The sequence below is a fragment of the Prionailurus viverrinus genome, chromosome B3, assembly GCF_022837055.1.
Source record: "Prionailurus viverrinus isolate Anna chromosome B3, UM_Priviv_1.0, whole genome shotgun sequence".
Classification (NCBI taxonomy): domain Eukaryota; kingdom Metazoa; phylum Chordata; class Mammalia; order Carnivora; family Felidae; genus Prionailurus; species Prionailurus viverrinus.
In genome coordinates, this window is record NC_062566.1 from 55,713,024 (window position 1) to 55,725,878 (window position 12,855).

Genomic DNA, 12,855 nt, shown 5'->3' on the forward strand with positions numbered 1-12,855 from the left:
ACTTGCCCTGATCTCAGATGGCCATTCCTTCATGTAACAAATATTTATCAAGTACCTGTTACTTGATTAAATATTATCAAATATCTGTTACCTGAAATACCATTTAACTCTTTCAAATTTATTCTCATTTTTGTTTTAACAGATAATCTTTTTTTTTTATTAAAAAAAATTTTTTTTTCAACGTTTTTTATTTATTTTTGGGACAGAGAGAGACAGAGCATGAATGGGGGAGGGGCAGAGAGAGAGGGAGACACAGAATCGGAAACAGGCTCCAGGCTCCGAGCCATCAGCCCAGACCCTGACGCGGGGCTCGAACTCACGGACTGCGAGATCGTGACCTGGCTGAAGTCGGACGCTTAACCGACTGCGCCACCCAGGCGCCCCTTAACAGATATTCTTAACAGATATTCTTAATTCTGATTATTTCACTTTCCTCTTCTAATATTTTTGAAAGAATACTGAAATGTCTTGAAATAAAGTCAGAAAGTAATTTTATTCTGGAAAAACTGTCTTTGCATTTTAAATTAAAAAAAAAAGTTGTTAATGTTTATTTTTGAGAGACAGAGTGTGAGTGGAGGAGGGACAGAGAGAGAGAGGGAGACACAGAATCTGAAGCAGGTTTAGGCTCTGAGCTGTCAGCACAGAGCCCGACGCAGGGCTTGAATTCACGAACTTCAAGATCATGACCTGAGCTCAAGTCAGACGCTTAACTTACTGAGCCACTGAGGTGCCCCTTAAGTTTTGTTTTCTTTTAACATTTTTATTTATTTTTGAGAGAGAGAGAGACAGAGCATGAGTGGGGGAGGTGCAGAGAGAAGGAGACACAGAATCTGAAGCAGACTCCAGGCTCTGAGCTGTCAGCACAGAGCCCAATGTGAGGCTCAAACTCACGAACTGGCAGATCATGACCTGAACTGAAGTTGGATGCTTAACTGACTGAGCCACCCAGGCACTCCTGTCTTTGCTTTTTAAATACCAAAGAATCCTTGGGAGTTAAGTTGATTCACTGAGTTTACAAAACTAGCTTCCCTTCCTCTGCCTCATGGATTTCCAGTCTGTTGGGGTTTTCTTGAATCATATTGCCTCAGAATACTGAATTTAGTTATGAACTAAACTGATCTTGGATTTCTCTGGATTTAGAATTTGATTGAAAAGGTGATTGGTCATTTAGGCTTATCCTGAAGGTAAATTTGGTTATTTTGGAACTAAGTCATTATCTGGAGGTGAGAGAAAGGTACCTATGACTAGCACATAACTAATCAATTCACTCAACACAAACAGCCCTGTGTGCATAGCATTTTGTTTCATCTCTGCTTTGGTGAACGGAATCCGTACTCTACCAGGTGCGTTGCATTGTGCTAGCCATAGTGGGTATTTACCGAGTGTAATCAGATCTGGCTGATACTAATCAGTCAGTCATCCAGCATTTGGCAATGTCTTTTGAAGAGAAGCTGCTTTCTGGTATATGTGAAAGCAGTTTCTCTCAAGTCCTGCACTTAAGGTTGGTTTGTTTTTTTTTTTTTCTTTCTGTTTACATTACAGACCTTTTGTTTCCTCTCATTGACCTTCTTATTTTCTTTCTTTTTTTTAAATTTAAAAAAAATGTTTATTTATTTTTGGCAGAGAAAGAGAGACAGAGCATGAGTGAGGGAGGGGCAGAGAGAGAGGGAGACAGAGAATCTGAAGCAGGCTCCATGCTCTGAGTTGTCAGCACAGAGCCTGACTCAGGGCTTGAACTCACAGACTGTGAGTTCATGACCTGAACCGAAGTTGGATGCTCAACCGACTGAGCCACCCAGGCATCCCCCGACCTTCTTATTTTCTAAGCTTTAGATGCTTTGATTGAAAGTTTCTTATATATTTACCAGACCTCTTCTAAAGAACTCTGAATGATATGGTATAGAAATAATGAGTTGTTTATACATATATATGTAAACATATATATAATATAAATATATACATGTATAAAATATTAATATATTATTACATATTATAATAAATAATATATTATCGTATTATTATATGTTATATAATATATATTATTTATTTGTTTATTTTGAAAGAGAGAGAGAGAGAGAGCGAGAGAGCACATGTGCAAGCAGGGAAGGGTTAGAGAGAGGGAGAACAAGAGAATCCGAGGTAGGCTCCGTGATACCAGTGCAGAGCCTGACAGAGATGGAGCCCAAATCCACAAACTGTGAGATCATGACCTGGGCCAAAATCAAGACTAGGACGCTTAACTGACCGAGCCACCAAGGCACCCCATGAGTTGATTCTTTTAACTGTTCACCTCAGACTAGGTTGTTTTTTGTTTTTTGTTTTTTTTTTTTAAGAATTCAAAAGGATATATTGAGCTAAAAAAAATATAAGAAAGAGGAATGTAGTGGACCAATATTGGTCTTAGTACTTTGACTCTCTTTGTTTCTCTCTCTGGTAAATGATTCTGAGCAAAATCTCCTAAGAGAAGGTGACATATTGAAAAGAAGGTAAAAATTGAAATTATAAAGCATTGGGGAGTGAGAAAAAATTGGTGTAAAAGAGTAAAAATGCATAGGTTAAGATTTTATTCTGAACACAGAGTAAAATACAGTTCATTAGAACAGTCAGCAGCAGATAGGTTAAAATTTAATATTAAAATCTTATCCTGAATTTCTACGGGACTTTTTTTTAGTCTTAAAGAGCTCTTGTATTTTTTCCTGTTTACTCTTTTGTTTAAACAGCCTGTTGAGTTGCCATATTTAAAAATTGCATGCCATATTTAAAGATTCACCCATTTAAAGTGTACAAGTCAACAAATAAAAATAAAGTGTACAATTCAGCGCTTTTTGGTATATTTACAGAGTTGTTCAACCATCACCTCAATTATAGAAGCTTTTCATCACCCCCAAAAGAAACCCCGTACCCATCAGCAGTCACTCTCTATTTCTTCCGGACTCATCAGCTTTAGGCAACCACTGTTGTACTTTCTGTCTCTATAGATTTGCCTATTCTAGACATTTTATATAAATGTGATCATACACTATGTGTTCTTTTGTGATTGGCTTTTTTCACCAGCATAATGTTTTCGAGGTTCATCCATGTTGTACCATTTACTTCATTCCTTCTCATGGCCAAATTATATTATGTTGTATAAATATTCACATTTTATTTATCCATTCAGCGGTTGGTGGACATTGGGGTTGTTTCCACTTTTTGGCTATTATGAATAAAGATGCTATGAATATTTGTGTATACGTTTTTATTCCAGAGATATTTTTGTTTATCTTGGATAGATATGTAGAATGTAATTGCTGGGTCATATAACTATGCTAAATATTTTGAGCATCTGTCAGACTGTTTTCCAAATTGACTGTACCATTTCACATTCCCTCCAGGAGTGTGTAAGGGTTCAAATTCCTCTACATCCTAGCCAGCGCTTGTTATTGTCTGTCTTTTTTATTATTGTCACTGTAGCAGTGTGAAGAAGTATCTCATTGTGGGTTTTTTTTTCATGTTTATTTAGTTATTTTGAGGGAGAGAGACAGAGAGAGACAGAGAGAAGAGAATCCCAAGCAGGCACCGCACTGTCAGCCCAGAGCCTGATGTGGGCTCAGTCTCACGAACCATGACCTCATGACCTGAGCCTAAATCAGGAGTCCGTGCTTAAACAGCTGATCCACCCAGGCACCCTTCATTGTGGTTTTGATTTGTATTTCTGTCATGGCTTGTGATACAGAGCATCTGAATGCATTTTTTAGCTGATTCATTTCAACAAGCGTTTTGTTAAGGAGGTGGTAGTCTGTAATAAAAAGAACATTGTTTTTTTTAGGAGTCAAAGACTCAGGTTTTAGTCTTCTGCTATTTATAGCCTCTTTTACCTTAGAAGGGTTCCTTACCCTTTATTAAACATTTTTTTTAATGTTTATTTATTTTTGAGAGAGAGACAGAGAGACAGAGCATGAGTGGGGAAGGGGCAGAGAGAGAGAGAGAGACACATGAAACAGCCTCCAAGCTCTGAGAGCTCAGCATAGAGCCCAGTGTGGGGCTCGAACCTACGAACCACGAGATCATGACCTACGCTGAAATCGGATGCTTAAGCGACTGGGCCACCCAGGCGCCCCCTGCCCCACCTTATCCTTTCAATGCCTATCTCTGCCTGTCTTACAGAGTGGCTGTGAGGTTCAGTTGAAATAAATAAGTTTTTTGTGAGCTTTAAGAGATAACCAAATGTTCTTTGATATTACCATAATTAGGCTACTCAGAAAGGCAGAGAACATTCACAAGGGAGAGCATCCCTCAGAAGGGGACCCTGTGGTTCTGTCTCCTTTTCTTTTTCTTTTTTTAAGATCCCACCCCCCTCCTTTTCTATCTGTAGCACTAAGTTGGCCACAAGGAATTAAGTGAATCTGATGTGAATAGCAACCCTTTTGAGCTCAACTTGAATTCATTCCTGAAGGATGGTGTAATGAAATCATTAAAATATTTCTAAATTAATAATATTTTCTCAGTGTTGGTAATTCTGTTTTTTTTTGTTTTTTGTTTTTTGTTTTATACTTTCTTACAGAGTTTACGTTGCCCATTGAATGAAGAGGTAATTGCCCAAGCCCGGAAAATATTCCCTTCAGTGATAAAATACATTGTAGAAATGACTATATGGGAAGAGGAGAAAGAACTGCCTCCTGAACTCCAGAGAAGGTAGGGACATTTTTCAAAAGGGAGAAGTTTTAGCAATGATTATTGATACTGCAAAATAAATGTTAGAAAAATGTTTTTGTTGCTGTTATTTACTGCTTATCAGCATTATGAAAATTTTGTGGAAAATTATCTTATGGGGAATACTTCCAAAATTTCCATTTATATGAGATGTTCTGTTTTAGCACTAAACAGAAGTTAAACCAAAAGAAGGAAAAGCATTTTGGGGGTCTTATTCTAAATGATCTGGCAGCTTCTCATCCCAGTTAAACTGAGAAGTAAATTGCCCGGTTTGATCCTGCCCTAGACCAACCTCCAGATTTCCCTAGAGGTTTGTGGTAGGAATGAGGAGATAGCTCTTTGCCATGTGCTTTGATACCTAGGATTATTTCAGTTAGAAGGATTTAACATTTTTAAACTAAAACCTAGCACTTTCTAACAGCCGTGAGTCTTTCAGTCTCAGTAATATTTGCTCTTACCTTACAAATCCACAAGAGAATTCCAGACCTGATATTGAAAATATGGTTTGGGCCTTGTGGGAATTTTTCTATCTGTGTAATACTGGGATTTCACAAAATTGCATTATAAATTTAAATACCATTGTTCTTTGAGTTTATTGGGGTTTGTTTGTTTTATTTTAGGAGGAGAGAGAACTAAAAATTCTAATTTATAAAGACATTACATATATTGTTTTGACTCTTGCTGGGCCATAAAATGCTTGGGGAAATAAAGGTCATCAGAGATTGCATTCACAAAGGCTTTAATTTCAGATAGGTGATAATGTCGGTGAAACCTTTTAAGAAACTTTGTGTTGGTAAACAATACTAGCGTTCTGCCTGCCTGAAAAGGGAGGGTTGCATGAGCTTTTAGTATGTATATGGTGTAGCACCAGACTTTAGATTCATAGACCTGCGTTTGAGGCCTTCTCATGGTTTTATTGGCATTGTGACCATAGAGAAGTCTTTTATTTATTTATTTTTAAAGTAAGCTCTATACTCAGGGCTTGAACTCATGACCCTGAGACAAGAGTCTACTGACTGATCCAGCCAGGCACCCCTGGAGAAGTCTTTTTGAACTTGTTTCCTGAGCTCTAAGAGGCCTGAGAAAATTTTCCTCTTAGAGTTATGGAATCTATTGAGTGTATGGTAAAAGCATATTATAAACTGTTTAAAACTGATAATAACATTTGACATTTGTGTTTTCACATTTTTATAAGATCCTTACACCATTCTTGAATGTAGATACTATACTCTTTTTATTTTTGTTGTTGCTGATTTTTCTTTTTTTTGAGTAGCAATGTGTGTCTTTTTAAAATTAATTTATTTTTTAAATTTAAATCCAAGTTAGTTAACATACAGTGTAATAATGGTTTAAGGAGTAGAATTTAGAGATTCATCCCTTACACCCAGTGGTCATCCTAACAAGTGCCCTCCTTAATGCCCATCACCCATTTAGCCTATCCCACACCCCTCCAGCAACCCTCAGTTCTATTTAAGAGTTTCTTATGGTTTGCCTCTCTGTTTTTATCTTATTTTTCCCTCCCTTCCCCTATTTTCATCTGTTTTGTTTCCTAAATTTCATGAATGAAATCATATATTTGTCTTTCTCTGACTTATTTCGCTTAGCATAATACATTCTAGTTCCTTCCATGTTGTTGTAAATGGGTTATTATACTCTTTTTAAATTTTTTTCTTAAATTTCATTTATTTATTTTGAGAGAGACAGAGACAGCATGAGCAGGGGAGGGGCAGAGAGAGAGGGAGAGAGAATTCCAAGCAGGCCCCACACTGCCAGTGGAGAGCCAAACTTGGGGAGTGAACTCCTGAAACTGTGAGATCATGACCTGAGCCAAAACCAAGAGTGTGACACTTAACTGATTGAGCCACCCAGGCTCCCCTGTTAATATTCTTTTAAAGATAGAAGAGGCTTTGTCATCTCAGCAAGATTAAAAGCTTAAGCAACCTAAGGTCCCTCAGTCAAATGGTAGTGCTAGCACTTTAAATCTATACACCTTTTTTTTGTTCACATTTTTGTTAAATGTTCTATAAAACCAGTATCACTTAAATGGAAGGTGGGACGCCTGGGTGGCTTAGTCAGTTAAGCATCTGACTCTTGGTTTCAGCTCAGGTCTTGTCAGCATGCTGACAGCAGGGAGCCTGCTTGGGATTCTCTCTCTCCCTCACTTTGTGCACCCCCCCCCCAAATAAAAATAAACTTTAAAAAATGAATTAATTTATTAATTAAATATATTGTAAAAGTAAGAATAAATTCAATAAAAACTAAGTATTAGTTATTTACTATTTATCATTGCCTGCTTGAAGGTCCTGAGCCCAAGGCTGTCTCCCTTTGCCACAGTAGGAGATTAGCAAGAGTTAAGAGTAAGTAGTATTAAAGACATATTCCCACTAAACTGAAAGTAATCATTCACACCTGGAAGTAATTTTTAAAAATGGAGACAGTAGTGCTTTTATCAGGGTTTTAAAAATTTCATGGCACTGTACCACTTGAAATAATCTCCTGTATTAGTTATTACAGTGGTACTTTCTCATACATAAGAAACTACATGGTGGTGCTTTGTTACAGATGTTGTATATTACCTTAGCCAATTTTTCACGTCTTCCTTTATTTGTTTCAGTATCTGAACATATCTTTTTTGGGGGTGCCTGGGTGGCTCAGTTGGTTGAGCGTCCGACTTCGGCTCAGGTCATGATAGTGCGGTTTGTGAGTTCAAGCCCTGCATCGGGCTCTGTGCTCTGTGCTGACAGCTCAGAGCCTGGAGCCTGCTTCGGATTCTATGTCTCCCTCTCTCTCTGCCCCTCCCCCACTTCTGCTCTGTCTCTCTCTATCAAAAATAAATAAAATGTAAAAAAAAATTTTTTTTGAATATATTTTCCTTTTTTTCTTTTAACAGAGAGAAAAATGAAAGATACTATTGTGTCCTTTTCAATGATGAACACCATTCATATGACCATGTCATATACAGTCTACAAAGGGCTCTTGACTGTGAGCTTGCAGAGGCCCAGTTGCACACCACTGCCATAGACAAAGAGGTTCGTGAGCTTCATTTGAATTGTGCTCGCTTAAGTCAGCTTCCTGAGAATCAGGTGTTGACTGAACTCTTGCTGAGTGCTCTTTAGTATTGTGTTGGGAACAGTCATCCCCTTTCTTTATTTCTTAGGTCCTAGGTAAATTGGTTAAAACTTGATTTTTCTGTGTATCATAATTGTAGATAACTATTACCTTTCCTCTTTCATTCTAAATAATTAGAAAGTTATTGAATATTCTGGCAAAAAGTAGTTAAGACTGTCAGCTTTAGTCTGTTTCTATAATTTATTGAAATAGCATTCCATAATTTATGGAGTACATGAATGTATGAATTTTGACATTTTTTAATGTTATTACAACTATTTATAGCATAATACTGATTCTGTGGTTCTGCTTTTTAAAAATATCTTTCCAAAGTAAAATGTCTTTCCAAGTAAAAAAGTATTATTAACCTAATCCCTGTCCATGAGAGGAGTGTAATATAGTGGAAGAAGCAGTGTGGCATTAGTAAATGTAGTGATCTAGGGCTTGAGGAATCAATATCCTGGTCACACCTGTAACCCACTAGTGGATCACAAGTGTATTGTGGAACACATGTTAAGGAACTTATAAGTTCATTCATGAAAAGTATTTAAAATACATAGCAGGAGTTCAGTAAAAACCTAAGTTATTCTTGGATAGGAATGGAATACACTATAATAAGTAAAGAACTGGTACTATTGCCAAGGAGAAAATCCAGCATCCTAAAGTATATTCTCTACGAGCAGTATCAAAAGTTCTGAAGCTTCATAAATGTGTTAAACATTTAGGTTTATCATCCAAGTATTGTCCATCTTACGACTTTTAGGCTGTTGGCACATAATTAATAATTCAGAGCTCATTAGACCTTTGGGCCATACATTACTTATTGATTGGGATTATCATTCTACTACTGAATTCTCATGTTTGTTTATAATTAGGGTCGCCGGGCTGTCAAAGCAGGTGCTTTTGCTGCTTGTCAGGAAGCAAAGGAAGATATAAAGGTAATTTTCTGAATTAGGATGAAGGAGAATTTTAAGAGGAATTCACATTACAAGAGCCAAAGTAGAACAATTACAATGTTGAAGTGGTTTGGCATCCTAAGTAAAGATAGGATTGGGCCATTTAGTCCCAGAGATTTGAAGCTATGAGTGTCATGTTTTTTTTTTGAAAAATAGATTACTTCGTTAAAACAAGATAAAAATTTTAAAACTAGTTTTTTGTTTTGTTTTAAATACTTTTTTCATTTGTAGAGTCATTCAGAAAATGTCTCTCAACATCCACTTCACGTAGAAGTATTACACTCTGAGGTTATGGCTCACCAGAAATTTGCTTTGCGTCTTGGCTCCTGGATGAACAAAATTATGAGCTATTCAAGTAAGCATATTACCTGTTTTTCTTATTTCTCATAAACTACTGGTTTTTGAAATAGCCACAAAGTTTAAAATGTCTTTGAGTATACCGGGTCACCTGGGTGGCTCAGTCAGTTAGGCGTCTGAGTTCGGCTCTGGTCATCATCTTGCAATTTGTGGGTTTGAGCCCTGCATCGTGCTCTTTGCTGTTGGCACAGAGCCTGATGGATTTGGATCCTCTATCCCTCTCTCCTACTTCCCCTCTCCCACTTTCTCTCTCTCGAAATAAATAAACAAACTTAAAAAAATGTCATTGAGTATAAAATAAAAAAATTTTTTTGGCTTACACATTTTGATTAATTTTCAGAATTGCTTTTTTTTTTTTTTTAATTTTTTTAAATGTTTTATTTATTTTTGAGACAGAGAGACAGAACATGAGCAGGGGAGGGGCAGAGAGAGGGGAGACACAGAATCGGAAGCAGGCTCCAGGCTCTGAGCTGTCAGCACAGAGCCCAACGCGGGGCTCGAACTCACGAACTGTGAGATCATGACCTGAGCCGAAGTCGGATGCTCAACCAACTGAGCCACCCAGGCACCCCCAGAATTGCTTTTCAAGTGCCATAGCTAATACTTTGTAAAACTTTCGATTCTTTTATATTGATAGAATTCTTGATATCAGACTGTGGGAAAAGTAATGTTAATTTTTTTCATGTTATTGTAGGAAATGTACTTGTGGGAGAAATATTGTGAGAATAAAAGTTACCTGACTTCTTTCGTTTATAGGTGACTTTAGACAGATCTTTTGCCAAGCATGCCTTAGAGAAGAACCTGGCTCTGAGAATCCCTGTCTCATAAGCAGGTTAATGCTTTGGGATGCAAAGCTCTATAAAGGTAGGTAGGTCTTTGCTTATGCTGCTTGCCATGAAGCATGACCTTAAAGTAGAGCTATAATCTTTTTTGTTTATTAAATCAGTGATCTTGATTGATAAGATATTATATTTTAAAGGAAAGTTAACCAATCAGTATGTATTCTTCTGTGTTAAAACCTGGGGATGTTGCCTTTTAATTATAGTGCCATTTTGTTTAGTCAGGGCCAATAAAGAAGACTTAAGAGTATATATTCATGTAGTGGTGCCGTTATTAACGCTATGTTCATTTTTATTTTTACAATACAAATGTAGAACAAAAAGTAAAAGGTGAGAAAGAAGGCTAAAGAGGATAGAGAAGGGAAGACACAGAGTAAGAGTAATTTTGAGTGAAATCGAATAAAAAGGAATAGAGAAGGTTTGGATGAGGTAGAATGAAGTAAGGTAAAGTGGAGGGGCAGAATGAGAGGGAAAACGCACATATGTAAGTATTTTAAGTATTAAGTATTAATATAATTAAATGTTAATGTAATAAATACTACTCATATTTGATTCCTTTAGGTCTATTAGTATGTTAATTTTTTTATAATATTCTGCCACCTCGTATAGCTGGCATTTTTTTTTTTTTGCCTTGGTGATTCTCTTACACTTCCCCCCAAAATTATCTGCAGGTGCCCGTAAGATACTTCATGAATTGATCTTCAGCAGTTTTTTTATGGAGATGGAATACAAAAAATTCTTTGCTATGGAATTTGTGAAGGTAATTGGTCTTTAAAATACATGTCAGTAATAGAAAAAGAAAAACATTTTGTAAAGAGAGTTGTAGAAACAAGGGATAATTTTGAATTTAGAATTTAATTTTGTGATTTGTCAAAGGCTCATTTTTTTTTTTTTTCACATTTGATAGTATGGAAGCAGTAGTCTAGAAGAGGAGATAGGTGGAAAAAGATCTATTATTTGCCTGGACAGAGCATTTGGAGGTTACCACATTTACACATGCATTCATTCTTCCTGATCATTTGTCTGTCTTATAACAAATAAAATTATAACAAGAAGTGACTAGCTGAAAGGTACAGCATCAAAAAGGAACAGATATGCATGCTAAAGGGAATTAAACAGGCAAGAGTTATACTTAATGAGGCTAAAACATAAAGATAAAACTTACAGCTTTTTGTTTTATTAATCTATTGTATATCCCTTACATTGTTTTATTCATGTATTTTTGGGCAGAGGGGTCTATCTCTCAAGTTGCATTGCAAGATAATACATAACAGACTTTTTGAATCTTCCACTTTGCCTCATACAAAGGTATATCCAAGGGGCGCCTGGCTGGCTCAGTTAGTAGAGCATGTGACTCTTGATCTTAGGGTTGTGAATTCAAGTCCCATGTTAGGTGTGAAACCTACTTTAAAAAATGATAATAATTAATAAAACAGTTTTTAAAAAGTATCCAGTGAATACTTGTCAGTTTCTTCTGATTTTGGGTTGCAGGCAGTTCTATAAAACTTAAAAGGCTGGATCCAGGATGGAACTAGAAGCAGAGAGTGAAATAATGACAGTTGAAAGCAAATGATACTGTGGGACAAGAGACCTGCACTGTCTGGATTTTAGGAGTAGATTGTTAAAAGTAACTGAGACATTCCATTTCCTGAAAGATGATAACAACTCAAGCTATTAACTCTATTCTTCTAAAACTCTTCAAGAGATAGAATATTGGACCATATATGTGATCTGAAATGAGTTTTTTTTCTTATATGAAAACAGTTCTCCTATTTAAATTTTGTTTTTTTGACCACGATTACTTCTTTGTAGAAATTCTAGTGGATAAAATTAAATATGTGGTTCAAGGATCTAACATGATGCTTGCTTGATACATGACTGGATGTATTATTTTTGTTCTCCCAGTATATTAGTTTGATTTTCAGCTAATATAGTTGAGAAGTTATCTGCAGCTGGCATTCATTTTGCTTAAGGCTGGAATGAATCTGATGGGTTTACTAGGTCATATCAGTTTTTAAATAATTTGAATATTGCCTCTGCCGTATACCATTGGGATAGAATCTGTTAAAGGTTGTCCCAGGCTCTGTTTAGAGAAAGGATATACTGTACCACTGCACTTCTCTGTGATTTTTTTTTTAACGTGTGTGTGTGTGTGTGTGTGTGTGTGTGTGTGTGTGTGTGTGTGTTGGTTTTTGGCTTTTTATACATTTTATAGTTAACACTTCCAGCTCTGCGAGATTGGGTAACTGAATTTATGTTTGGTCTTTTGTTTGTTATTTTTCTTTTTTTTTAATATTAAAAGATTGTTTTTAATGTTTATTTTTTAAACTATTTTTTTAATGTTTATGTATTTTTGAGAGAGACAGGGAGAGGGCATGAGTTGGGGAGGGGCAGAGAAAAAGTAGGAGACACAGAATCCAAAGCAGGCTCCAGGCTCTGAGCTGCCAGCACACAGCCCGATGTGGGGCTTGAACCTACAAACCGTGAGATCATGACCTGAGCCAAAGTCAGATGCCCAACCAACTGAGCCACGCAGACACCTCAATGTTACTTGTTTTTGAGAGAGATTGGGGGGAGACAGAGCGTAAGCAGGGGAGGGGCAGAGAGAGGGAGACAGAGAATCCAAAGCAGGCCCCAGGCTCCAAGCTGTCAGTACAGAGCTTGATGTGGGGTTCAGACTCATGAACCATGAGATCATGACCTGAGCAGAAGACACATGCTTAACCGAACTGAGACACCCAGGCACCCCTGTTTGTTATTTTTCTAATGTATTTCATTCAGGGCGCCTGGGTGGCTCAGTCGGTTGAGCGTCTGACTTCAGCTCAGGTTGTGATCTTGTGGTTTGTGAGTTCAAGCCCCATGTTGGTCTCTGTGCTGACAGCTCAGAGCCTGGAGCCTGCTTT

The 12,855-nt window shown here is 37.0% G+C and overlaps 1 protein-coding gene across 1 annotated transcript in view; it reads left to right on the top strand.

Moving 5' to 3' along the window:
* UBR1 (ubiquitin protein ligase E3 component n-recognin 1) overlaps window positions 1-12,855 on the top strand; it is a 137,288-nt gene that overhangs the window by 48,141 nt on the left and 76,292 nt on the right. Inside the window, exons 5-10 of the mRNA XM_047862247.1 lie at window positions 4,544-4,674; window positions 7,583-7,721; window positions 8,676-8,738; window positions 8,988-9,111; window positions 9,870-9,977; window positions 10,624-10,712. Coding sequence (XP_047718203.1) covers window positions 4,544-4,674; window positions 7,583-7,721; window positions 8,676-8,738; window positions 8,988-9,111; window positions 9,870-9,977; window positions 10,624-10,712 — 654 coding nt within the window. The remainder of the gene's footprint in view (window positions 1-4,543; window positions 4,675-7,582; window positions 7,722-8,675; window positions 8,739-8,987; window positions 9,112-9,869; window positions 9,978-10,623; window positions 10,713-12,855) is intronic.